This window comes from Microcaecilia unicolor, chromosome 4, assembly GCF_901765095.1.
Source record: "Microcaecilia unicolor chromosome 4, aMicUni1.1, whole genome shotgun sequence".
NCBI classification, from domain to species: Eukaryota; Metazoa; Chordata; class Amphibia; order Gymnophiona; family Siphonopidae; genus Microcaecilia; species Microcaecilia unicolor.
In genome coordinates, this window is record NC_044034.1 from 250,933,631 (window position 1) to 250,958,312 (window position 24,682).

Consider the following 24,682-nt stretch of genomic DNA (forward strand, 5'->3'; position numbering starts at 1 on the left):
CTTTTCTGCCTCTGTCAACTCATATTTCACCCGTTTTCTCATCCTTCTCCTCCTTTTTACTTTTCAGCTACCTATCAGATTTCTATCTTCTTTCACCCACTAGCTCTCTCATTTCCCATCTCACTCCTTCCCCAGGCTTCCATTCCCTTCCATCTTTAATCTATTCTCCATGACCATATTTCTACCCTCTGTAATCACTATCCTCTCATCCATTTTCTTGCCACCCTTCTCCTCCCCTTCCTGGCCTCTCCCACATGGTTCCACCATTCCCAGCGCCTTCCTCCCTCCACCTTTCTAGCCCAGCATCTGCTCTCTCTTTCTTCCATCCCCACCTTTGTAGCCTGATATATCCTGTCCGTTCTCTCTTCCCTCCTGTCCTGTTTCCCATGGTCCAGCATATCTCCTTCTCGCTTCCCTGAATCCCTTTGTCTGGCATCTCTCCATCATTTTCATCTGCTCCTGGATCCATCTTCTTCTCCCCCCTCTCCACCTGTGCATCTCTTCCTGCCTCTCATCCAGTCCCATGTCCTACATCTCTCTATCCCCCTCCCTTGTACCCCAAAGCCAACTTCTCTCTTCCCCTCCCTCCCTCCCTCCCATGCAGCATTCATGCCCTTCCTCCGCCATGTCCAACATTTCTGCCTCGCTCCCACTGTCCACCATTTCCCTCTCCCCCCCTCCTTTGTGCCCCAGGTCCAACATTTCTCTCATCCACCCCCCCCTCCAATGCAGCATCTCTCCCTTCCACTGGCATGTCCAACGTTTCTCCCTATTTTCCCATGCACATCTCCCTCTCCTTCACCCTATGTACAACATTTCTATTTGTCACACCCCTCTCAGTCCATCCAACACTTTTCTCCCGTCCCTCTTGTCCCCCCCCCCCCCCCCCCCCCCCCCCGGGTCCAGCACTTTTGTCCCTTCCCTAGTTTGGTGCCCCTCCCAGTCCAGCACTTTTCTCCCTTCCCCGCCTCCAGTCCCTAGTCTGGCACCTCTGTACTTTTTTTCTCCCTGCTTCTGCAACTTACAGTATTGGAACTATCCGGGCCGGCAGCAATTCACACACGTAGGCTCGCACTGTAGCTCCGGCGTTCCCTGGCTTTGCTAACGTGACGTCCCGTCCTAATAGGAAGTTGCGTCAGTGAGGGCGTGATGCGGCAGAGTGAACGCCGGAGCCGGCCTGTGTGTATCGCCAATCTTGTAAGTTGGAAGCACTGCAGTAGAGAAATAGGGAGGAAAAAAAGAGAAGTGCAGGATCTGTGGGACGGGGTGGTGAGAGTGGAGGAAAGGGATCATGGGTGGGCGGGCCTGGGCCCACCCGTGGCTACGCCCCTGGGTCAAAATAAAAATAAATATGTTCTTTCATGCAGATCTCTCATTTGTTTAACTAAATGGGCTATAAACCCCTAATGCAGGCCATTGGTTTGGAAGTACATTCCATAGTTGTGTGCTTATGTAAGAGAAGCTGGATGCATAAGTTGTTTTATATTTAAGACCTTTGCAGCTTGGGAAGTGGAGATTTAGGTAAGAGCGTGCTGATCTTTTTGTGTTCCTGGTTGGGAGGTCTATAATGTCTGCCAATTACTGCTCTAACTATGAAAAGTTATTCCGTTATTATACTTACTCTGTGTACATCCGTATGCTACACAAGCCGGAATGTTTGAAAATATGAGTGAAATTAAATAAAAATGCTACCAACAATGAAGAACGACAACGTGGGTACAGCACCTCATAGGTTTGTTTTGACTGTAAGCAGAACGACGCCTGCGCGCCGTGCGCGGGGAAAGGGAAACAGAGACTTACCTAAGTGTCGTCAACGTTTTAACGTCATGCCGTCTCCTTTTTGTGACTCAAACTGTGAACGCCCTCATCTCTCGATTTCTGTATACCCGGAAGGAATTTGGGTTTTTAACTTGCTCCCTTTTTATTTCTTTCATGTTTATGTTCCGAGTTTCACTTCCATTTCTCCGTTGATGGTTGCACTTTGTGTATGGATTTTGTTGGAAGAGAGACGGCTCTTTTTTTAATGTATTCTAAAAAGCCACGGTGTTGACTTTACGTGGGTTTTCACCACAGCCCAACTCATGTCTCTTGTTTTCTTGAGCCTTGTTGTCACCGAAAGGAAAGAAAAAGGCAACCCCAGTATTTTTCTGCTCCATTCCGCCGAGCGTTTGTGATCATGTCTGGGCTTTCTGGAGCAGAGAATTCAGCTGTGATTGTATTGAAAAGGGCGGTGGAGCTGGACGAAAGCTCCCGGTTTCAGGAGTCTTTGGTGTGTTATCAGGAGGGAATAAATCTGCTGCTACAAGTACTAAAAGGTAAATGAAACTTGGCGTAGAAATGGAAGTAATGCTTGACCTAGATACATCGTTGTGTCTGCTTTTAACTCTCAACTGCCTACTCAATTGTTTAGTACCCATGTGTGTTTTAGTTATTGCCACGATAAATAACTCCCTAATCCTTTATTTGTCCTATATTGTGTGTCTTGAATAAATTGTAACTTCTGTTGAGCAGGGATTGTCTCTTACATTTTGTGGCAGTGGTGTTTTAGAAAGTATTAGTAATCAGAGAATTCAGAGAAGTTTTTGTTTGTTTGTTTGTTTGTTGTCCCTTCACAAACCTTGCCCCACCTCAGGGCAGCTCACCTTTTTTTGCCTGATCCAAAAAAAAGAGCCCACGTTTTAAGAGAAATGTACTTCTATAATTGACAGTATTGTTAAAATATTGAAAATTCAGATGAGGTAACTAGTGCTTTTTTTCTAGGAAAACAAATTTTGATACTCTGAGGCCCAAAACGGATGAGCAGATGATTAGAAGCAAACGTGGGCACTAGAGCCCATTAGCACTGGACTAGCACCCGTGTTTGCCTGTGCCCCAGGATTAGAGCTGGCAAGCTCTGACCGCTATTTAAATGCAAATGCATGTAAACGAGGGTCTCCCGCATTCCTCCCTTATGATCAGCGGGCAGCACACCAGATAAGGGCGCTGCTTCCACTGCAAACCGTATGACAGCTCGGAGCTGGCTAAGGTTTGCCAAGCAAGGGAGGAATAGGGAGTCCAGCAGAAGAGGTTTGACAAGTCCGGATTCTCTCCCAGACCTGTCAAACCTAAACCTGCCCCCACCAAACACTAAAAAGACCCTGGTGGTCCAGTGGGACCCCTAGCCCCCACCCCCAACACTGAAGAGACCCTGGTGGTCCAGTGGGACTGCTAGCCCTCCTCTCCACACAAGCCACCCACCCCACAGCCTACCTCGAAATTGGAGGAGGGAGGGACATGGAAGTTATGCCCTGCCCATCGCATCCCAGGATGCACCATGGTAGGGCAGGGTGCCACCATTTTGAGGAGGTGCCCGCAGAGGAAGAAGGGAGTGCTAGTCTCTCCTCCAACTTCGAGGTAGATGGGGGAAGGAGGGCTCCGGTGAGAGTGAGGAGGGCTACCGGTCCTACTGGACCGCCAGGGTCTCTTCAGTGTTGAGGGAGAGCGCTAGGGGGTCCCATTAGACCACTGGGGTCTTTTTAGTGTTTGGGGGGGGGGGGGGGGTTGACTGGGCCAGGAGAAAATCCCGGCCCTCTCAAACATCTGCTGTTTGACAGACCTGGGCTTTTTTTTTTTTTAATTTAACAGCCTGGACCTGTCAAACAGCTTCTGTGGAAGGATTATGCTTGCCCAGGCACAATCCTCCTGCAGAAGTATCCCATAATCAAAGCTAATATCGCGCTTAAATTTGCATGCTGTTAGGTTTGGTCATAGGGGCGTTGTTTCCCCATGGTGTTCCGGCTCTAATTTTAGAGCGCTATTCGAAACAGCACAGGGGATTTGAACATCAGCTTGTGAGGGGGCAGGATGGCATCCATGGCTCCACCCTTTAGTAGTCATACACCCTTCTCACCTGCCATGTAACATGTTGCATTGCAAATATTACAGCAACCCATCTCTTATTGGGCTAACAGAATAAATAGGATTTTCTACACAGACATCCCCCACCCTTTCTCTAAAGATGCATTTCCTTAATTCCTCCTGAGCATAGGAGTCTTTTGTCTGCTTTGCTTGAGATGGGAGTGGAGCTGGTTTCCTCCTTCCTCTAATTTGGATGGATTAGCTTTCTCTGTCTTCTGATACTCATGTTTCTTCTTCACAAATAAACAAGCATATATACTGTTGATCACTCTCCCAATTGCTCATTTGTAGTCACAGCAAGGCATTCAATAGAATATTTTTAAAGCTTTGCATTTTTAACATTTTTACTCTCATTATCTTCCTTTGTTTGTTAATTCTTATTGAGTTCCCTTACTGTTTTCTTTATACTTTCATTTGGACATGTTTTCATATCTCTAACCCAGTGATTCCTAAACTGGGTTGGGACGCCGATGGGATTATGAAAAAAAAAAAAGCTGCTTCCATCCCTCTAGAACTCCAGTCTGACCTGTACCCAGTAGTGGTAGTCAATATGTAGCCTGTGAGTCAGTGAACATTAACGGGCTGTGTCCGCTCATCTCCTATACAGGTTCTTTGTTACTTGCAATCAGGGATAAGTAGTGACTTCCCCAAGTTTATCTTAATAACAGTTTGTGGACTTTTTCCTTCAAGACTTGTCCAGACCTTTTTTTTCTAAACTTATAATTTCTAAAATATAAATTTTTTTCTGAGTTGTATATTATTTAGTAATTTCATGGCATATCACATAGTCTTTATTCCCCAAATTCTATAAATGGCACCCAAAGATAGACGCACAGTTATAGAATAAGGCCAATTATGCACATAACTAACTGGCAAATAATTGGTGTTAATTTGCCATTGCACATGTAACAGACTTACGCCCCTATTCTGTATACAGCGTGCCTACCTCTCACCTGCAAATGCAAAGGAGGCATTTACCTGGGAGGGGCATGAGTGTATCAGGGGTGTCCTGATTATTCTTGTGTGCGCTTTATAGAATTGCACGCCACGTGGCATCTGACACACACAGGTCATTACGGCCCAAATTCTTCACTGCTAGATCTATGGCTGGGGGTAAGGTCTCAGACCCAAATGAACGTGAGGCAATTTTGATTTTGTTGCATGTCCATTTTCGTGGAAAAAAAAAAGAGGCCTTTTTTTTTTACAGGCGTGCTGAAAATGGATTGGCACGTGCCCAAAACCCACGCCTATATTAGCAGAAGCCATTTTTTCAGTGCACCTTTGTAAAAGGACCCCATAGTGACCTATATAGAATCTACCCCTTTTCTTTTTGAAAGAGGAGTGTGGTAGCCGTGTTAGTCCACTCTTAGGTTATCAATAGAAATCAAACAAAATAAAACATGGAAAAGAAAATAAGATACCACCTTTTTTATTGGACATAACTTAATACATTTCTTGATTAGCTTTCGAAGGTTGCCCTTCTTCGTCAGATCGGAAATAAGCAAATGTGCTAGCTGACAGTGTATATAAGTGAAAACATTCAAGCATTACTATGACAGTCTGACAGGGTGGGAGGATGGGGGTGGGTCGGAGGTATGCCCCCATGCATACCTCCGACCCACCCCCATCCTCCCACCCTGTCAGACTGTCATAGTAATGCTTGAATGTTTTCACTTATATACACTGTCAGCTAGCACATTTGCTTATTTCCGATCTGACGAAGAAGGGCAACCTTCGAAAGCTAATCAAGAAATGTATTAAGTTATGTCCAATAAAAAAGGTGGTATCTTATTTTCTTTTCCATGTTTATTTTGTTTGATTTCTATTGATAACCTTTTTGAAAGATTAAACGGCCAATTTGCTTTTACCTGTTTCATTCCACTCATAACCTCTTATCGTATCTCCCCTTGATCTTCTCCTCTTCAAACTGAAGATTCCCTGATCGTTTTAGCTTTCTTCACAAAGGAGTCATTTCACCCCTTTATCATTTTGGTTACTCTTCTCTGTATCTTTTCTGATTTTATTCTTTATACTTTTTTTTTTTTTTAATGTGGCAACCAGAATTGCACACATCACTCAAAATGTAGTCCATGGAGCAATACTAAAGTATTGTGATAGTCTTTGTTTTAATCTCCATTCCTTTCTAATAATTCCCAACATTCTGGAAATCGTTGCCAGAGGATGAGGTAAAAGCAGCTGGTGCAGTTAGGTTTAAAAAAGGTTTGGACAAATTCCTAGAAGCAAAGTCCACAAACCGTTATTAAGGTAGACCCAGGGAAAACCACTGCTTAACCCTGGAAGTAGGTAGCATAGAATCTTGCTATTTTTGGAGACTCTGCCTAGTATTTGTAACCTGGATTGGCCACTATTAGAAGCAGGATACTGGGCTAGATGGATCTTTTGTTAACTTTAAATATCGTATATTGTTTAATAAAACGTTCTATACCACCTGGATATATGTGATCACGGAGGTTAACAAGTACAAAAATATATATATATAGAAGGGAATGCCATATATTTATAGGAAAGAACTGTTCAGTCACTTCAGAGCCATGCATCTAACCCCACACCCCTCAAATCCTAATATAATAATATTACAAGAAAAAAAACTTCATATGAAAGCATATCTGACAGATACCCTTCATATCTGGAGCACCCAATATACCAAACACTTGAGTGAAGAAGTATGTTTTTAACTGTTTTTTTTTTTTTTTTTAAATTTTGGTAGAGATTCCATGGCCCAAGAATAGCCATACTGACCAATGGTCCATCTAGCCCAGTATCCTGCTTCCAAAAGTGGCAAATCCAGGTCACATGTATGTGGCAGAAACCCAAATACCAGCAACATTCCATGCTACCAATCCCAGGGCAAGCAGTGGATTCCCCCATGTCTTATCTCAATAACAGATTATGAACTTTTCCTCCAGGAACTTGTCAAAACCTTTTGTTAAACCCAGATACGCTAACCACTGTTACCACATCCTCCAGCAACAAGTTCTAGAGCTTAAATATTCTTTAAGTGAAAAAATATTCCTCTTATTTGTTTTAAAAGTTTTTCCATGTAATATCATTAAGTGAGTGTCCACTGGTCTTCGTCGTTTTTGAAAGAGTGAAACATTGATTCAGTTTTACCTGTTCTATACCACTCAGGATTTTGTAGACCTCAATCATATCCCCGCCTCAGCCGTCTCTTTTCCAAGCAGAAGAGCCCTACCCTCTTTAACCTTTCCTCATATGAGAGGCGTTCCATCCCTTTTATCCTTTTGATCGCTCTTCTTTGAACCTTTTCTAATTCTGCTACATCTTTTTTGACAAACGGCGACCAGTTCTGAGAATATCTGTTCAGAACTGATTATCTATTATTGCCTTTGTTGCTTTCACTGTTCACCATTCTTTTGGCTCATTCAATGATATCATCATTATTTGATTTGGAAATCTCAATATTTGGGTATTAATCTGCATTTGTGGTTTTCTTGATTTTCTAACGGGTCTTCTTATGTTTTTTTCAGAGCTTTTTGCTCTCGTTTAGAAATAATGGTATAATCCTAACAGGACTCTCACACGTGTCTTGTGATAAGAATAAGCTAAAATTCTTCTATTGGCTCATATTTTACCAAACTTCTTTTCCATGGTTGCTGTAATCTCATATGTGTATAATTTCTCCCATGACTGACTTGCTTGCCAGTTCTTTAGTCTTTCTTCATGGCTTTACAGAATATTTCTTCTTTCAGCAAATACATTAGTGCATACAGCGCCACAGCTCTCTGACATATCAGATTAATTTTTGTAGCTAATTCCTTTTTAACCCTTCTCTGCTTATCTCTTCAGGACTGTTCATGGAGTTACCTTCTCACAGCTGTTCACCTTGATGACATCACCAGAAGTCTTTCTTTTATTTTGCTTTTTAAATGCACATCAGCATTCCTTAACTTCTGTAAAACATTCCTGTAGATATTTTCAGAACAATTTAAAGTTTTCTCTTTTATTTATTTATTTGTTACATTTGTATCCCACATTTTCTCACCTATTTGCAGGCTCAATGTGGCTTACATAGTACCGGAGAGGCGTTTGCAGACTCTGGTGTAAACAAATACAGATTGATGTTGTGGTAAGAATAAAGTTCATGTGGTACATCCACATAAGGGAATCGTACAACGGAAGGGGTGCGTTATGTCCATTACGTATTTTAGTTTTGTTGAGTAGCAGAGATCTTTTGCCTCCCCTCTGATTCTTATGAAATTGTGTTTCTGACCTTGTTTAAATGAATCAGTATGGTGACTGAACCAGTGTTTTTGGCTTCTTGAAGTTTCAGTTGACATACTTTTTTATTTTTTTTTTATTTTAGGGGCCCTTTTACTAAAAGGGCCTTAAGTACTAACATGTGCTTAGCACATGAAAAATAGGCTACCATAAAACATAATGGTATTTTGCCTGTTTGCACGTTCTAAGGGGTTCTTTTATCAAACCGCGCTAGAAAGTGGCAAGCACTACGATTAGTGCGTGGGTTTGCCGCGCACTCCCTGCCACTTCCTAGCATGGCAGAAAAATACCAGAATTGTAATTTAAGGCAGTAATGGCCGTGCGCTAATTTCACAGTTGGCACGTGGCCATTCCTACCTGAGCCCTTACTGCCACCTATTTAATTGGCAGTAAGGTCTCACGCACTAATCCTACAGTAATCAGGCAGTGTGCAGCAATAGCCACGCCTCCTGTTTACTGTAGGGCATGCCTATTCCCCACCTCCTGCGCTAGAAAACGATTTCTATTTTCTAGTGCTGATCACAGCAATACCATGGGACATCTCAGCGCTCCCCACGGTGGTGCTGTTATGCCACGTGCTAACTGCACGGTAGCCCTACTGCCCTTTAGTAAAAGGACCCCTAAACGCATGTTAACTATTCTTCAAAAATAATTTTTTAGAGTAGGTGTGTCATGGGAAGAAAATTGGCGTGGAAGCAATAACCAGCTAGTGGATTTACATTAGTGTGTGCTAACTGGCTAAAGTTGAGTTATTGCAGAAACATTTAGTGCCTCCTAAATAGGAGGCAGTAAGTGCTCCCATGTTATTTTTCCATTAGCAAAGGGACTTGCACAAAATTTAGTGTTGGACCTGCAAAATATAAAAAGGCCTAAATACTGCCGCATTGTATTTGATGCAGGAGAAAGTGATTAACAGAGTCGAAAGCTGCTGAAAGATCCAGGGAAACAGCTAAGACAATTTTGTGGTGTTCAAAATGTGAGTGAAGCTCACTGATGAGGGTTTGCCATGATCGTCTCTGTACTGAAGCGCGCCCTAAATCCCGATTGACACGGATGTAGATCCACTACTTTCTCAGAGAAGGAGGTGAGCTGATTGAAGACTATTTTCTCAAGAACCTTAGACATATAAGTGAGGTTTGAAACAGGGTGCTAGTGGCTGCGAAAGAGTCTAAAGTGGGCTCTTTTTTAGAATAGGAGCAGTCTATTGCCAGCTTCCATAGATTAGGAACTTGGCTGGTAGATAGACTGATTGACCAAGGATAGGAAAGTTGGAAATAGACCTAGCTCAGGTGTCTTCAGCCTGCTGGAGGGAAGAGGGTCACATAGACAGTAGTTGGTCTTCATAGTGGCCATAGTTTTCTGCAGGGATGTGAGGGATTGAGTTTTGAAGGAAGTTCAAGTAAAGGATCCACCAGGCGGAAGGGAGAGAGTGGAGATAAAAGAGGGAAGAGAATGAGAATGTGTGGAGGGAGGGATCGGTGAGACTGAGAAAGATACCTTATTGAAATCTTTCTTATTAACAAAAAAGCAGAGAGAGAGATTCAGCTGAAGGGGTTATGAGTATAGTATATGCCATATGTGGATTTGTAACCTGCCGGTAGATGGAGTAGAGGTCCTTGGATGGATGAGGAGATTTCAGAAGTTTCTTAGCAATGTATACCCTTTGTGCCCATTTAGGATGGAAATTATAATCCCAGTGAAGTTGATGGCATTTCAGAAGATCAGATGGAGATTTCAACTTCTTCCAAAGTCTTTCAGCACATTGATATTGTTTCTTAAGGACACAAAATTCAGGAGAGCACTAAACATTTCTTTTTGAAGGTTCGTGAAGGCAAAAAGTTTTAGAAGCAACCACATCAAGGCCTTGTGTTAAAAGAATGCCAGATCATTAAGAGAAGAAAAATCTGAGGGAACAGCAAAAAGTGATGGAGAAAGCAAAGTCACACAGCCTTTAAAAGAGCCCTGGTATAGGCCACTAGGAACCGGTGGTGTTAGAGGAATAGAAAATAGCAAGAGTTTAAAGAGAATAAAAGAATAGTAAGACAAGGAGAGGGGGTAAAAGAGAAGGATGACAGAAGTACGTGGAAGTCTTGTAAAGTAAGTACCAAGTCTAAAGTATGACCAACCATATGAGTAGGAAAAGTAACCCATTGATGTAAAGAGAGATCAGCCAAAACATTGCAGAAAGATTTGGCACTAAGATTATTGGAATCATCCACATGGGTATTAAAGTCACCTAAAATAAGTAAGTTAGGATAGTGAAGTGTAGCTTCTGAGATAGCATTTCGACAGGAGTCCCAGCCTTCAGCGGAGAGGGAAGGAGGTCAGTAAAACAGGAGAAAATGTAAAGGGTAAGTTGCATCTACTCTAACAATCAGAAGTTCTGGATAGGAAAACGGGAAAGGAATTTCAGATATCTCTAATTCACTAGTGTAAATAATGGCCAGACTTCTGCCCAGTTTAGAAGAGCGAGACACAAAGAGATCATTGTAGTTTGGGAGGGAGACATGCATAGAGATGGGATTCCTCACCTGATCTTACCCAAGTTTCTGTGAGACAGAAAAGAGAACATCTACTCTGCATGAGTTGGTCACGAATGAGAAAAGATTTGGAGTGCAGTGATCGGCAATTTAAGAGGCCAATAGAGATATCGCTGTGTAAGGGCGGAATCTCCTGGAGCATCTGAGATGGAAGTGGGAAAACCAAGGGGGGTGGGCAGGACAATGGACTCCAGAGTACAGGAATAGGTAAGCATAGGTGATATGGCATTTATGTGGAAACACCAAGATAGGAGCAAAAAAATTATCAGAAGAAGGTCTCATGTGAGAGCCATATAAAGTCTTGTAATGAAGAAAAAAATGGGAATGAAAGTGGAGGCTGGCTCCCAATGATACACAGGGAGCTCAATGCCCTTAAAATAGCACAAATTGAAACTAATTCTGGGTGTGGGAGTCTTATGAGGTCACGTGTTTGGTTTGAGAACAGCTTGGCAGTAGGAACAGCTTCCTGAGAGCACCTGTAAGGGTGGGTAATTCTATGATAAACAGCACTTATATTGTTCCAGTGAGAAACAAACTAAGGGATGGGTAAAAAAGGAAGTGAGAAACAAACTAAGGGATGGGTAAAAGTAAAAGCAAGTGTAATATTAAGACTGGCCAGTCCCAAAATTAGGTCTCTAAAATGCAGGACTTTAACACTTTTTTTTTTAGTTAAAGAGGAAGGTAGACTCTGAGATATAAACATTTGCATATAATTAACTTTTCTTAATAAAGATTTATTTCATACTGTTATTTACTTAAAAAGTAATTTCTTGAATTTAACATTTCTTCTGAGTCTTTCATCTACGACCTGTAGGCAATATAGGCTAAATTCTATATATGGCGCTGTAAAAATCAGCACTGAAACAAAATACGCCTAGGTGTATTCTATAAACTACGTCTAAAGTTAGGTGCGGTTTATAGAATACGCATAGGGCCTGTCCATGTGACTAAACCTAGTTGCAGGAATTTACACCGAGTAAAACTTGGTGTAAATGCCGGTGACTTCGTTCGGTGTGGGCAGAGTGTCTTCTATAACAGAGTGCATAATTTTTAGAAATGCCCATGATTTGCCCATTCCACACTCATTGCCAAGCCCCCTTTTCGGCAGCTCGCATTAGAGTGTACACGCATCACTTTATAGAATACACTTAGCAAGTTGTGTGCATATGTTCTAATTAAAGCATTTAGTGTCAATAATTAATTGGCATTTATTAGCACTGATTGGCTTGTTAAGGTAATTTAAGTTGCATGTGCAATACAGAATACGATCTGATTTGCGCATGCAACTCAAGTTGCACTATATAGAATCTGGGGGTGTATTCCTGGCTTTGATTGCCTCTGTTGAGGAAGAAAAAAGTTGGATGGGCACTCTGCTGTGAGCTAATTTAACTTATATAATATTAATTTTTGTATGTTCACAGGATTTGGTCCCCTCTTCTGTTTTCTTTTTCATTGGCTCTGGATAGAAACTTATTCTCTTTAAAAGAGAGAGGAACTAAGTATTGGCCACGTGGTCAAGGTCTTATCCAGACTTATCTAAAAGTCCACGTTAGGAAGAAGCTTCTAGAACTGCACCAGAGAGAATACAAGTGGCTGCCACATTTAACCCACAAAACATTTACAAATAATTTGTTTTTAATTAAGAGAATAAATATATTTTGTCAGTCCTGACCAACTTGCTTTAGTTCTTGACAACAAATTACCTTTAACACCTTTAGTAGACCTTTCGTAGAAGAAGATAACTGGCACATTTTAATAGTTATTGAATTACTGTATTTTAAAATTCTTTGCAACTAAACTGGAGCAGAAAAGATTGAGAATATCAGACGAGAAGACAAAATAACTCTCCAGATATTTAAGGAAATGGGGTGAAACTTGGCACGTGATGAAAACGAGTAAAAAGAAACACCAAGTTCAAAAATGGAAGAGATTGTGTTCCAGAGAAATAAGAACCCCCCCCCCCCCCCCCCAAAAAAAAAAAAAGGCCCAATTCATTTCTGTGAGAGAATGAGTTCCAGCTTCTGTAGCATAAAACTTAAGATACACTGAAACATAAGGAATTAAAGTGCTTCTCCTGGTTCTTCACTTTCCAGCACCTCCAGCCACCCTTCATAGAAGGGGTCGACTGACCATTCGGGCAACTGGGCAGTGCCTAAGGGCCCAGAGGCTCTCTTCCCCCCCCCCCCCCCCCCCCCCCCCACACACACACACACACTACAGTCCTCTGAGTCTCAGTGGGCCCTTCGCGGTCCTACCTTGAAGGGCCCTAGTGGTCTAGAGGCTTCTGCGAAGGCAGGAAAGTACCCCACTCTGCCCGATGGTTCCGTGTTTTAAAAATGGTTGCCAGGACTCCCTGCGTCAGTCTGTCAAGACTGTTGAGACCTATGAGACTACCACGGGAAGCCTTGGTACCCATTTTGAAAACATGGCAGCGCTGGGCAGAAGAGCAGTACTGAGCAGGAAAGAGTGAGGTTCTTTACTGCACCCGAAGAAGCCTCTAGACCACCTGGGCCCTTCAAGGTAGGACTGGGAAGGGCCCTCTGAGGCTCGGGGGACTGTAGGGGGCCGGAGGAGCGGCGGCAGTGCAGCAGTGGCCATGGATGGGGACCAGTGATCCTTACTGCCCAGGGGCCCAGATCACTGTCAGTCCGCCCTTGCTTCACAGACTCAACACATATAGAACACACATTGAAGAAATATACACACACACATGGATTATAAATAATTTCCTAACTGTATAAGCAGTACTAATAGTAGTATTTTGCATTTTAGTTCTTCAGATGTCTATTTCATTTCCTTTTTTAGTTCTACTCTGAATAGGGTTACCATATTTTGTCCCCCAAAAAGGAGGACACATGCCCCACCCCACCACACACCCCACCCCGCCCCCTTTCAAACCTACCCCGCCTCTGTCACATTTTCCCGTCACCCCCCTCCCCTTACCTTATTGCTGCCCTGGTGGTCCAGTGACCTCTTTGGGGCAGGAAAGAGCCCCCTCTTTCCTGCCCGGAGCGCTGCCCTGCATGCATCCTTCCTGTTGCTGATCCTCGGCGCCAAGTCAAAGTGGCCGCCGAGAGTTGAAGTCTCGCGAGGTCACTTCAACTCTTGGCGGCCATTTTGAATTGGCTCTGAGGATCAGCAGCAGGAAGGATGCATGCAGGTAGGGTTACCATACGTCCGGATTTACCCGGACATGTCTTCTTTTTGAGGACATGTCCGGACGGATTTGGCCAGCCTGCCCGTTTGTCCGGATTTCTGGACAAACGGGCTAGCGGGGGCGAGCGCGGGACTCCCCTCCCCTTACTCTACTATCCCTGGTGGTCTAGTACCTCTTCGTCTTCAGGACAGGAAAGAGCCCCCTCTTTCCTGCCCGGAGCGCTGCTGCTAGCTGCCCTGCATACTGTGAGTCCGGCTCTCGGCGTTTCAAAATGGCCGCCGAGAGTTGAAGCAGCCTCGCGAGACTTCAACTCTCGGTGGCCATTTTGAAACGCCGAGAGCTGGACTCACCACAGGATCCAGGGCAGCTGGCAGCAGCGCTCTGGGCAGGAAAGAGGGGGCTCTTTCCTGCCCCAAAGAGGTACCTCTAGACCACCAGGGATAGTAGAGTAAGGGGAGGGGAAGTGACGGAGGGAGTGGAGATGACAGGGGGGAGGCAAGGTGATTGGAGGAGGAGGGGAATATGCGTCAGGGGCTGGCGTGGAAGGGGCGGGGCAAGTGTCCTATTTTTATGAGGACAAAAAATGATAACCCTACATGCAGGGCAGCGCTCTGGGCAGAAAAGAGGGGGGCTCTTTCCTGTCCCGAAGGCGGAAGAGGTCACTAGACCACCAGGGCACTAGTAAGTAAGGGGAGGGGAGGCTAGCAATCTGCCCGTTTGTTCGGATTTCTGGACAAACGGGCAGGCTGGTGGGCGGGCTGTCCTAGGAAGCCTGCCCGTTAGTCCAGAAATCCGGACAAACGGGCAGATTGCAAAACCCGTCCGGTTGCCCGGACATGCCCTCAAAAAGAGACATGTCCGGGTAAATCTGAACATATGGTAACCCTAACTCTGAAGCCTGCTGACTAAATGTTAGTTAGTGGTTACTATGTGCACTGCCAATTATCTGTTGCTATGGGTAGGGCCATATTAAGGCACTGCCAAGTTAGTCATGTTTATATGGGCCCTCTAAGCTGTGCTTGGGACCTGGGAGGTTAGATTTGACAACTGTCTGGCCTTTTTCATAATTCAAGAGATTTTTGCATTAAAGTCCAGAAGCTAGAAGGATGACTTGTGGATATTTTTCAGAGTTTAAACCTCTGTTTGCATATCTCCAATTTCCTTCCCCCTCTCCTCCACCAACTTGTCAGTGCACCTGCCCTGTTTGTTTCCAGCAAAAAAGTGTGCTATGATCCAGCGCCATTTAGGGAGGCTGTGGGAGTGGAGTTAGATTGAGAACAGGAGATGGCAAGATGTCAAAAAGCTGAAGCCAAGGAAGTTAGTCTCCCCTTCCCTCTCCCCTGTGCAGCCATCATCTCCATACACCCAAAACAAAGCAAGCAAACGTATGAGCTGCTGCATCAATGTTGTCGTTCTTTATTGTTGGTAGCATTTTTATTTGATCTCACTTATATTTTCAAACATGACAGTTTGTACAGAATACGGATATACATGGAGGAAGTATCGGTCTCATCAGTTAAAATAGTAATTGGTTCTAAATCGTGATCATTGTGTCATTTGGAGGGGCTGATTATAGGGGCTCCCTGTATTAACATAGTAAATGACGGCAGATAAAGACCTGAACGGTCCATCCAGTCTGCCCAACAAGATAAACTCATTTTACGTGGTATGTAATACTTATGTATACCAGAGTTTGATTTGTCCCTGCCTTTCTCAGACCGTAAAAGTCTTGCCTAGCACTGTTCCTGTACTAAAAGTTCTGAAGCTAACGTCGAAGCCCCTTAAAATTTATACTCCAGCCCATCCATATCTATTCAGTCACAATCAGGGCACAGGCAGTAGAAGTCCGCCCTGCACTGGTTTTACTCTCCAAATACTGACGTCACCACCCATTCTCTGCTAAGATTCATGCAGAGATGTTTTCACTTAGTAATAGGCCACCAAAACAGGCATCATGTTATGAGAATCAGGTGCTCAACAATCAGAGTTGTAAAGTACAAAGTGTTGTTGAAACCTGGGTGCATTTAACATATTTTTCTTGTACGTACATCAAAAGATGGTATGTGGGATGCTCCTTTTTGTTTTGTAGAATGCAGTGGCATATTATAAAAGTGCTCTTGCTTTTTTTATTACTACTGTTTAAAAGGCAGGTATTGAATAATGAGGGAAGAGCTTCCTTCACTGAGAAGTTCTTTCCACAGTCAGTATAAATGTGCCAACATTGTCCAGTTCAGCACACTATTAGCCGCCAAGTTCATTCAAAGTTATGTTCAGTGGAAAATAAATCTGTTGGCTGCCTGCTATGTGAATATTCTATCACTGTTTCATTATTGTTAACAAGTATATATTATGGGTATTTGCTTTAAACTTTGTTTTAATTTGTTTATCCAGACCTTACATGCACATGGTATTACTTTTTTTTAAAAATCTTTATAAACAGCAAAGACAACCAAAACATACAAACAGTGAAGCACAGTTGGTTTTTCAGCACCCACTCATGGCTATCAACAGTGTAGAAATACAGCAGAAACCCCACCCTGTGCCCACAGAGAGCCAAGTCAACACAACCCAAACCATCCCAGCAGTAAACCCCAAAACAAGAAAACAAGTAACATCCACCCCGCTAAACTGTAGTATGCACCTTTTCCAGATCTAAGAACCGACTCTACATATGTTGAAAATGATCCCATATCCCAGTTTGCAAGGCATGCAAATGATTTTTCTCATATAACCACCCCAACTGCACTTGCACACTGGCAAAAATAGAAGATAGCAATTGGGCCAAAACCATACGCGCCGCGGTGAAAACTAACAGCAGCAATTTATCTCTAGGCCCCTCCAAACCAGACACCCCAGCATTCAACAGAGCAACTTCCATATAGATGGGCAGCTCATAGTCCAACAGTCGTTGGGCATACTCAACGACCTGCCTCCAAAAGGATTGTAGCAAAGGACACCCCCACCACATATGGATAAAAGTACCAACTTCCCCATACCCCTCCAGCAAGACCCCGCCATCACCACTGAAATGCCCAAGAACCACAGGAGTTTTATGCCATCGACCAACACTTTAATAGCATTCTCCAAAATAGGAGACGCATATGCAATATAGTGTATGCGGTGTAGGATACGGCCCCCCCCCCCCCCCCCCCCCCCCAGTTCGGCCACTGTGAGAAGGGTGTCCAAATCTGCCTCCCAAGAAAGCATATAATTTAAGATCTTTAGCCTCATGTGGGAGACAATACAAAATTGAGATACACCCCACCGTTGGACTGGCGATCCCAATAGCTGTTGAAATGTAGTCCTGGCCAGTCGGAGAGGGGCAGTAGCTCCCTTTTGCAAGAGGTAATTTTTAACCTGCAAATAGAGGAATAGGTCCTCCAAGGATAAGTTATAAATACTGTGAAGATCAGGGAAATCGAGAACACTGTCCTCCCCCAAAATCTGACCAAAATACCTTGAACCACCTTGCTCCCACCTATGAAATACTTCCCTCCCCCACCAGGTTGGAAGTCTACGGAATAACCAGTAGGCAAAAAAGACGGGTCTGCCTTCATCTTCAGCAAATGGGTGTACAGTATCTGCTATAGCCGAAGAGTAGCCCAGATAAAAGGGTGCTGCACTCCCTGAACTTCTGCAAAAACTTAGAGACCCATGGGAGGTACTCCAGTAAAGGCAAACCCCGGGGCAAACGTCCAACAGCCTGCTCAACCTCCACCCACTGTTTAGGCTGTGGCACCTGCCAATCCACCACTGCTTGAAGTTGAGCAGCCAGGTAATACTTATCTAAATTGGGATACCCAGTCCATCCTCGTCCTAAATCTGAACATAGCAGCTCAAGCTATACGAGGACATTTCCCACCCCAAATAAAATGGAAGATTTTATGGTGCCACTGTCAAAAGCAGTCTGTGGGAATGAATATTGGAAGTGCCTGAAACAGATATAAAAATTTGGGCAGCACCATCATCCATACCGCCTCCATTCTCCTAATCCCCGACACATACAATTTATCCCACTGCTCGAGATCCTTATTCACTGCACTCAGAAGAGGTTCATAATTCTGTTTGTACAACAAGCTCCAAACTGCCCTTACCTGTATTCCCAGATGTCGAATGGGACCCACTACCCAGCGGAAAGGCAAAAGCTGCTGAAGAACAGAAACCTCCTCTCAGGCACCAATAAGTTTAGATTCTCCATATTGGATGTTGGCCTTGAAACCCGACAATGACCCATAAAGCCCCATCTAATCCTGCAATGCTCGGAGGGCCCTCTCCGTACCAGAAGTGATAGCTAAAATATCATCAGCAAATGAAGATAGTTTTATGTTCCTGGCCCCAAAGAAGCAGTCTCGGAGTATCGGCATGCTGGCAAATCCCCTGAGCCAAAGGTTCCGCCACCATAGCAAACAAGGGCACCCCTGTCTAGTGCTCCAACGTAACTCAAAAGTAGAAGAGTATATCCCATTCACTTTCACACACGCTAGAGGTTTATTATAGAGAGACTTAATCCAACCAATAAAACAATCCTCCAGACCCACATACCGCAAATCATGTTCCATAAACTTCCAGTTGACCCGATCAAAGGCCTTTTCGGCATCAAACACCACCTATCGGGAACCACTCTCTGTAGCCCCCCAGATCAGAACTCATCGAATATCATCAGAAACTTGGCAACCACTAACAAAGCCAAACTGATCTGGGTGTACCAGGAAAAGCATAAACGCTGCCAACCGATCCACCAAGATGTGAGCCCCAACTGTAGTATCCAAACCTAAAAGAGATATGGGCCAATAGCCGCCAGGCTTCGGCAAGATGGTTGTACCAGCCAACCTCATATAAAATGGTAGTTGGGCACCGTCATGCAAGGAGTTAAACAAGCGTACCAACAGAGGGGCTAACAAGGAGCAAAACCTTTTATAAAACAGTCCTATAAACCTGTCCAAGCCAGGTGATTTACCAGGCTTCAAGCCCTTGATAGCGCGCAACACCACTCCCTATCCAGCAAAATTCAAGTCTCATTTCCCAGTGTAGGGAGATCTAACTATGCCAAATAAGACACTATCTCATTATCAGACGCTTGGTGCTCCAGCATATAAAGTGCCTCATAAAATTCCCAAAAGCAGACCTGAATGAACTCATCTTCAGTAAGAACGGAGCCTTTTTTATTCTTTATGGCCACAATAGTGGACTTGGGGGCCCATTTTCAAGAGAGAAAAACATCCAAAAAGGGGCATAAATTTGCATTTGGACATTTTTCTTACAAAAACTTCCAAATTGGTATTTTCGAAACCAATTTTTAGACATTTTTCTAGGAAATCCATCAGAAGTGCATTCAGATCACAAGGGTGGCTTGTCAGGAGCTTGTAAAAGGACAGGATCTGGGTGGTCCTAACACTTGGATGTTTTTCTGCCATAATGGAACAAAACAAAAACATCTAGGGCTTTAAGTTGGCCGTTTTGGTCTAACCTGTTTTATTAATGAATAAGCCACAAAAAAGTGCCCTAAATGACCAGATGACCACTGGAGGAAACCAGGGATGACCTCCCCTTACTTCCCCAGTGGTCACTAACCCCCTTCCACCCCCCCAAAAATGTGATTAAAAACATTACTTACCTGCCTCTATTCTAGCTCAGTTGTTACACTCAGGTCCCTGGAGTAGTTTAGTGGTGGGTACAGTGCACTGTAGACAGATGGACCCAGGCCCATACCTCCCCCTACCTGTTACACTTGTGGTGGAAACTCTGAGCCCTCCAAAACTCACCAGAAACCCACTGTACCCACATATAGATGCCCCCTTGTATAGGGGTATAGTGCTATTGTAATGATGTACAGTTGGGGGTAGTGGGTTTTGGGGGCTCAGCAGACACGATCAGGGAGCAATGGTGAGATGTGTACCTGGGAGCATTTATTTGAAGCCCACTACAGTACCCCCTAGGGTGCCCCATTGCTCTCCTGGGATGTCTGTGTGGCCAGTCTACGAAGAATGCTGGCTCCTCCTATATCCCAGTGGCTTGATTTTGTGCGCTTTTCACTTAGACCTTTTCTTTCGAAAATGGATCAAAAAGATAAATGCACAGAGCACAAAAACATCTAGTAAATAGCCATTTTTGAAAAAAAAAAAAAAATAGACATTTTTCTGTTTTGAAAATGGCTATATTCCCCACTTGAATTTTGACGTTTTTAGCAAAACCTCCAAAGTTGGACTTAGACATCATATCGAAAATGGCCCTCTTGGACTGCTGAATTTTCAAGCGATGTACTAACAACTTGTCCACACTGTTCCCAGATTCAAAAAATTTTTTGTTTCAAGCACTCCAATTTAATCTTAATATCGACATCCCACAATCATCCGAGAGCAGTCCGGACCTCCTTAAACCGGAGAAGAACCATGCCTTCCCCCTCCCCCCCCCCCCCAGTGCTCCTTTAATGTTGCTTGGTAAGATCCCCTAATTCCCGCCGAAGCAGGCATTCCTTCTCTTCCCTACACTTTTTCTTATTGATAGCAGTCGAGATAAATTCTCCCTGAACAACAGCCTTAAGGCTTTCCCAGATAGTGGAAGCCGAGTAATCAGCAGGATTGTTCTGTGTTAGAAAATCCCTTATCACACCCTTCACCAGATCCAGAAGAAGACTATCATTGAGTCTCCAGTAATGGGTACCCACTGACCGTGCCCACCATTCAAAATCCAGCCACACAGCAATATGATCTTGAACAGGTTATATCGTCTATGGTCAACTCCACTATCTCCCCTCCCCCCCCCCCCCCCCCCCCCCCCCCCCCCCCCCCCCCCCAATGCACGATCTAAGCAGATTGTCTATTCTGGAATAATAAGTATAATCCTGATCTCCACTCATCTACTAGGTATAAAACATCCAAAAACTTGTGAATTTTTTTTCCTATCGGCCTTTAACTGCTACCCTTACCCCCCCCCCCTGGCCAAGTGTTTTACCGGAAATCTGGAGCAAGATTGAAATCTCCCATTACAAAGAGAGTCCCTTCTAGGACACTCAATATCTTAGTGGATAAAGTCTCAAAAATAAAAACCCTGATGGGAATTAGGAGCATATACATTTACTTAACATCCTAGTGCCTTCATCTTTATGAAGAATTTGGATGAGAAGACCCATATGATAGAACATAAGGAGAGTGACTGTATATCTAGAAAATGATAATGAGCTTCATGCTTAATGTAATAAACTGACATACTGAGCTGGTACTAGGGCCAGCATGAAAACCCAAATGTGGTGATGGATTGGGTTTTCCCAAGGTATCGAGATTTTTAGGCGTTTATTTTAAAAGAAATTATATTCCGCATTTTCTCATAAATTATGAGCGGATTACAAAATTATTGTAACCTAACATGCAATGATTTTATTTTTTTATGGAGTTGATGAATAACTTTCTACTTATATTTTTTCCATGTCCCTAATTTTGGCAATGCAGTCCTTTATCAGAATCAGTATTCCTTGTTTTTTATTTTCCAGGTACGAAAGATGAAAAAAAGAAAAGTCATTACAGACAAAAAATATCTGACTATATGGATAGAGCTGAGCAAATTAAAAGGCATCTTGAACAAGAGAAAGAAGGTATGAAGTTGTTTTCAACCTGTTTATAAATATAGGATAGGAGACTCAGAGGTAAGAAAAGTCATTACAGACAACAAAATATCTGATTATATGGTGTCATGGTCTCAGGGTCTTAGCAAACTGTCACAGACAGTGTGAGCTCTGGGGCTGCTGTCGACGAACGGCAGCATCAGGCAAACCCTCCAACCAGGACAGGACTAAACAAGCAGGACTGCAGCAGACTAGAACAGCAATAAGCAAACAGGCAGGGACAGACCAGAAGTGCACAGAGCACACAGGCTGTACCAAGACACAAACCAGGACTGGACTAGGCAGGGAACACAGGGACAGAACCAAGTAAAGCCAGAAGAGAAAACACTCAAACGGGCCGCAAGGCCGAACTGGAACCCAAACACAACCGCAGAAAAGACTAGGCAGAACTCTAGGCAAGACAGACTAGACAGAGCGCTAGGCAAGGCAGATTTGGCAGAACTCAAGGCTGGGCCACACGAACAAACAGACTAAAACCAAGGCAGAAGTGCTAACACTAGCACACAGACACGCTGAAGAGCTAAGGCAGAAGTGCTAACCCTTGCACGCAGACAAACAGAAGAACTAAAGCAGAAGTGCCACACAGGCACACTATCTAGGAAACAAGACAGAGGTGCTACACAAGCACACCAACTAGCAAACAGGGCAGAAGTGCTACACCAGCACACCGACAAACCTGGAGACCTTTGGCTTTGCAAAGGCCTGAATGAATGTCCACACCTTCCTTATGAGGGCCTTCACTGATGATGTCATGACTACAGGAAATAGACTTGAAACACACTGAACACCAGAGTGAGGCTTGGAACACAGGAAGCAGTAGCAGAGGCAACAATGCAAAGAAAAGAACAGACTGGAGCCACCTCTGAAGCTGACCACCGGAAGACAAGGTAAGACTGAAAGCGGAGTCACGACTACGGTTGTGACATATGGGTAGAGTTGCGCAAATTAAAAGGCATCTTGAACAAGAGAAAGAAGGTATGAAGTTGTATTATATGGTTTTTCAATCTGCTTATACATATAGGTTAGGAGACTCAGAGGTTCAGTTCATCAAAGTTTATTCTGAACCAAAATGTAACACCAGTTTTTAAAAAGAACTCTTGATCTGGGAAACTACAGACCTCGCAAGCCTAACATCAGTGTTGGATGAAATAGTAGAAACTATTATAAAGAACAACATTACTGAACATAGAGTTTAGTAGTACAGAGTCAACAAGTATTCAGCCAAGTGAAGTCTTGCCTCACCAATTTACTACATTTTGTTGAAGGCATGAATAAATATTTGGATAAAGGTAAGCCAGTTGATGTCATAAAGCGTTTGACTAAGAGGCATATTTTCAAAGCACTTAGCCTTCCAAAGTTCCATAGAAACCTATGGAACTTTGGAAGGCTAAGTGCTTTGAAAATATGCCTCATGTCTCTCATGAGAGACTTCTGAAAAAATTAAAAAGCTATAGCATAGGAGGCAATGTTCTCTTGTGATTTGGCAACTGATTAAAAGATAGAAAACAGATAATAATAGGGTTAAATGGCCAGTTCTCTAAATGGAGGAAGTTGAAATAGTGGAGTGCTGGAAGGATCTGTACTGGGATTGGTGCTTTCTAATATATTTATAAATGATCTGGTAATGAAAACAAGTGAGGTGATCAGATCTGCAGATCACACAAAACTATTCAAAGTTGTTGAATTGCATGAGGACTGCAAGAAATTGCAGGAGGACCTTAGGAGGCTGGAAGATTGGGCATCCAGATGGCAGATAAAATTTAATGTGAATAAGTGCTTTGTGATGCTGCATGCCAAATTATAGCAACATGATGATGGTAGGTTCCACTTTAGGAGTCACCTCTGAGGAAAAAAGATTTAGCAGTCATCATGGGCAATACGTTGAAATCTTCTTCTCATTGTACAGCGATGGTCAAAAAAGCAAACAGAATGTAGGCATTATCAGGAGAGGAATAGAGATCAAAACAAGGACTATCATAATGCTTCTGTATCACTCCACAGTGAGACTATACTTTGAGTATTGTGTGCAATTCTAGTTGCCACATCTTACAACAGATTAATGAAACTGGAAAAGAGCAACCAAAATGATTTAAGGGGATGGAACAATAAATTCTATTATGAAAAAGGCTAAAAAGGTTAGAACTCGTCAGGTTGGAGGGGAGGTATGATAAGGTCTATAAAATGCTGAGTGGGGTGGAACGGTCAACGCAAATAAATTGTTTATCCTTTCAAACAGTACAAAGTCTAGGGGCCACTCCATGAAGTTGCATAATAGCATATGTAAAACAAATAAGAGAAAATATTTTTTCTCTGAATGGTTAAGCTCTGGAACTCATTGCCAGAGCAAGTGGTTAAAGCAGTTAATGTTGCCGAGTTAAAAAAAAAAAAAAAAAGATTAGGACAGATTCCTGATAGAAAAGTCCATAAATCATGAAGGTAGACCTGAGGAAAGCCATCTTTATCCCAGAGGTTAAGTAGTATAGAATCTTGCTACTTTGGGACTCTGCCACGTACTTGTGACCTGGATTTGCCACTGTTGAAAACAGGATACTGGGTTAGATGGACCTCTGGTCTGGCACAGTAGGGCAACTCTTAGTTCTTATGCAGTGGCTTAGCTTGCAGCATTGCAAATCAGTGAATTAATGTATCACTCACATTGGATTGGATTAGCATTGCTGAACTAGCTCTGGCTCATGCACATCAATATATGTGGATCATGCTTAGTATCCTTTTGAACAGGTGCTAGTCAGAGTATTGGAGAAGCTCCAGTTTCATCTAAAAAAATAATAATAAATTAATAGAAATATACTTGACATGTCCATTTTTTAATTTTTGTGTTTGATTTCTTGTCATCTAGGGGCTTGCCTACTGTTTTCAAGGCAAAAATTACATCTCTAATTTTTAGCTCTGGATATTTTCATTTTAGAAGTCACTAACTTCCTCCCAACTAGCCTTTGCAGTATACTCATAAAGTTAACTGTTGAAAAGAGGTGCTTTTATATAATGTGCTCTAATGACAGTATAAGTTCTGTTTGATAAAGAAAGAATCACAGAGCTGTACGTTCAAAATGACGTCAGCTTTTTACACATTTCAAAGGCATTTGCAGATTTGTAAGGGGCCATTTGCCAACATTTAATTTTATAGCAATGTCATCAAAATGTATTGGAGATAATTTCAGAACACTTGTGTGTTTCATGGCATTTAATGAC

General features: G+C 43.2%; 1 protein-coding gene across 4 annotated transcripts in view; it reads left to right on the forward strand.

Moving 5' to 3' along the window:
- The first annotated feature begins 1,861 nt into the window (after positions 1-1,861).
- Positions 1,862-24,682, forward strand: part of MITD1 (microtubule interacting and trafficking domain containing 1) — a 40,803-nt gene continuing 17,982 nt past the window's right edge. Inside the window, exons 1-4 of one of the 4 annotated variants that reach the window (XM_030201408.1) lie at positions 7,967-8,005; positions 9,057-9,241; positions 9,835-9,978; positions 21,341-21,442. In XM_030201408.1, the coding sequence (XP_030057268.1) occupies positions 21,394-21,442 (49 nt within the window). In that variant the 5' untranslated portion in view covers positions 7,967-8,005; positions 9,057-9,241; positions 9,835-9,978; positions 21,341-21,393. Of the gene's footprint in view, positions 2,316-7,966; positions 8,006-8,746; positions 9,242-9,834; positions 9,979-21,340; positions 21,443-24,682 lie in introns of those variants that run through there. The other 3 variants (XM_030201410.1, XM_030201409.1, XM_030201407.1) reach the window with 3 other exon arrangements.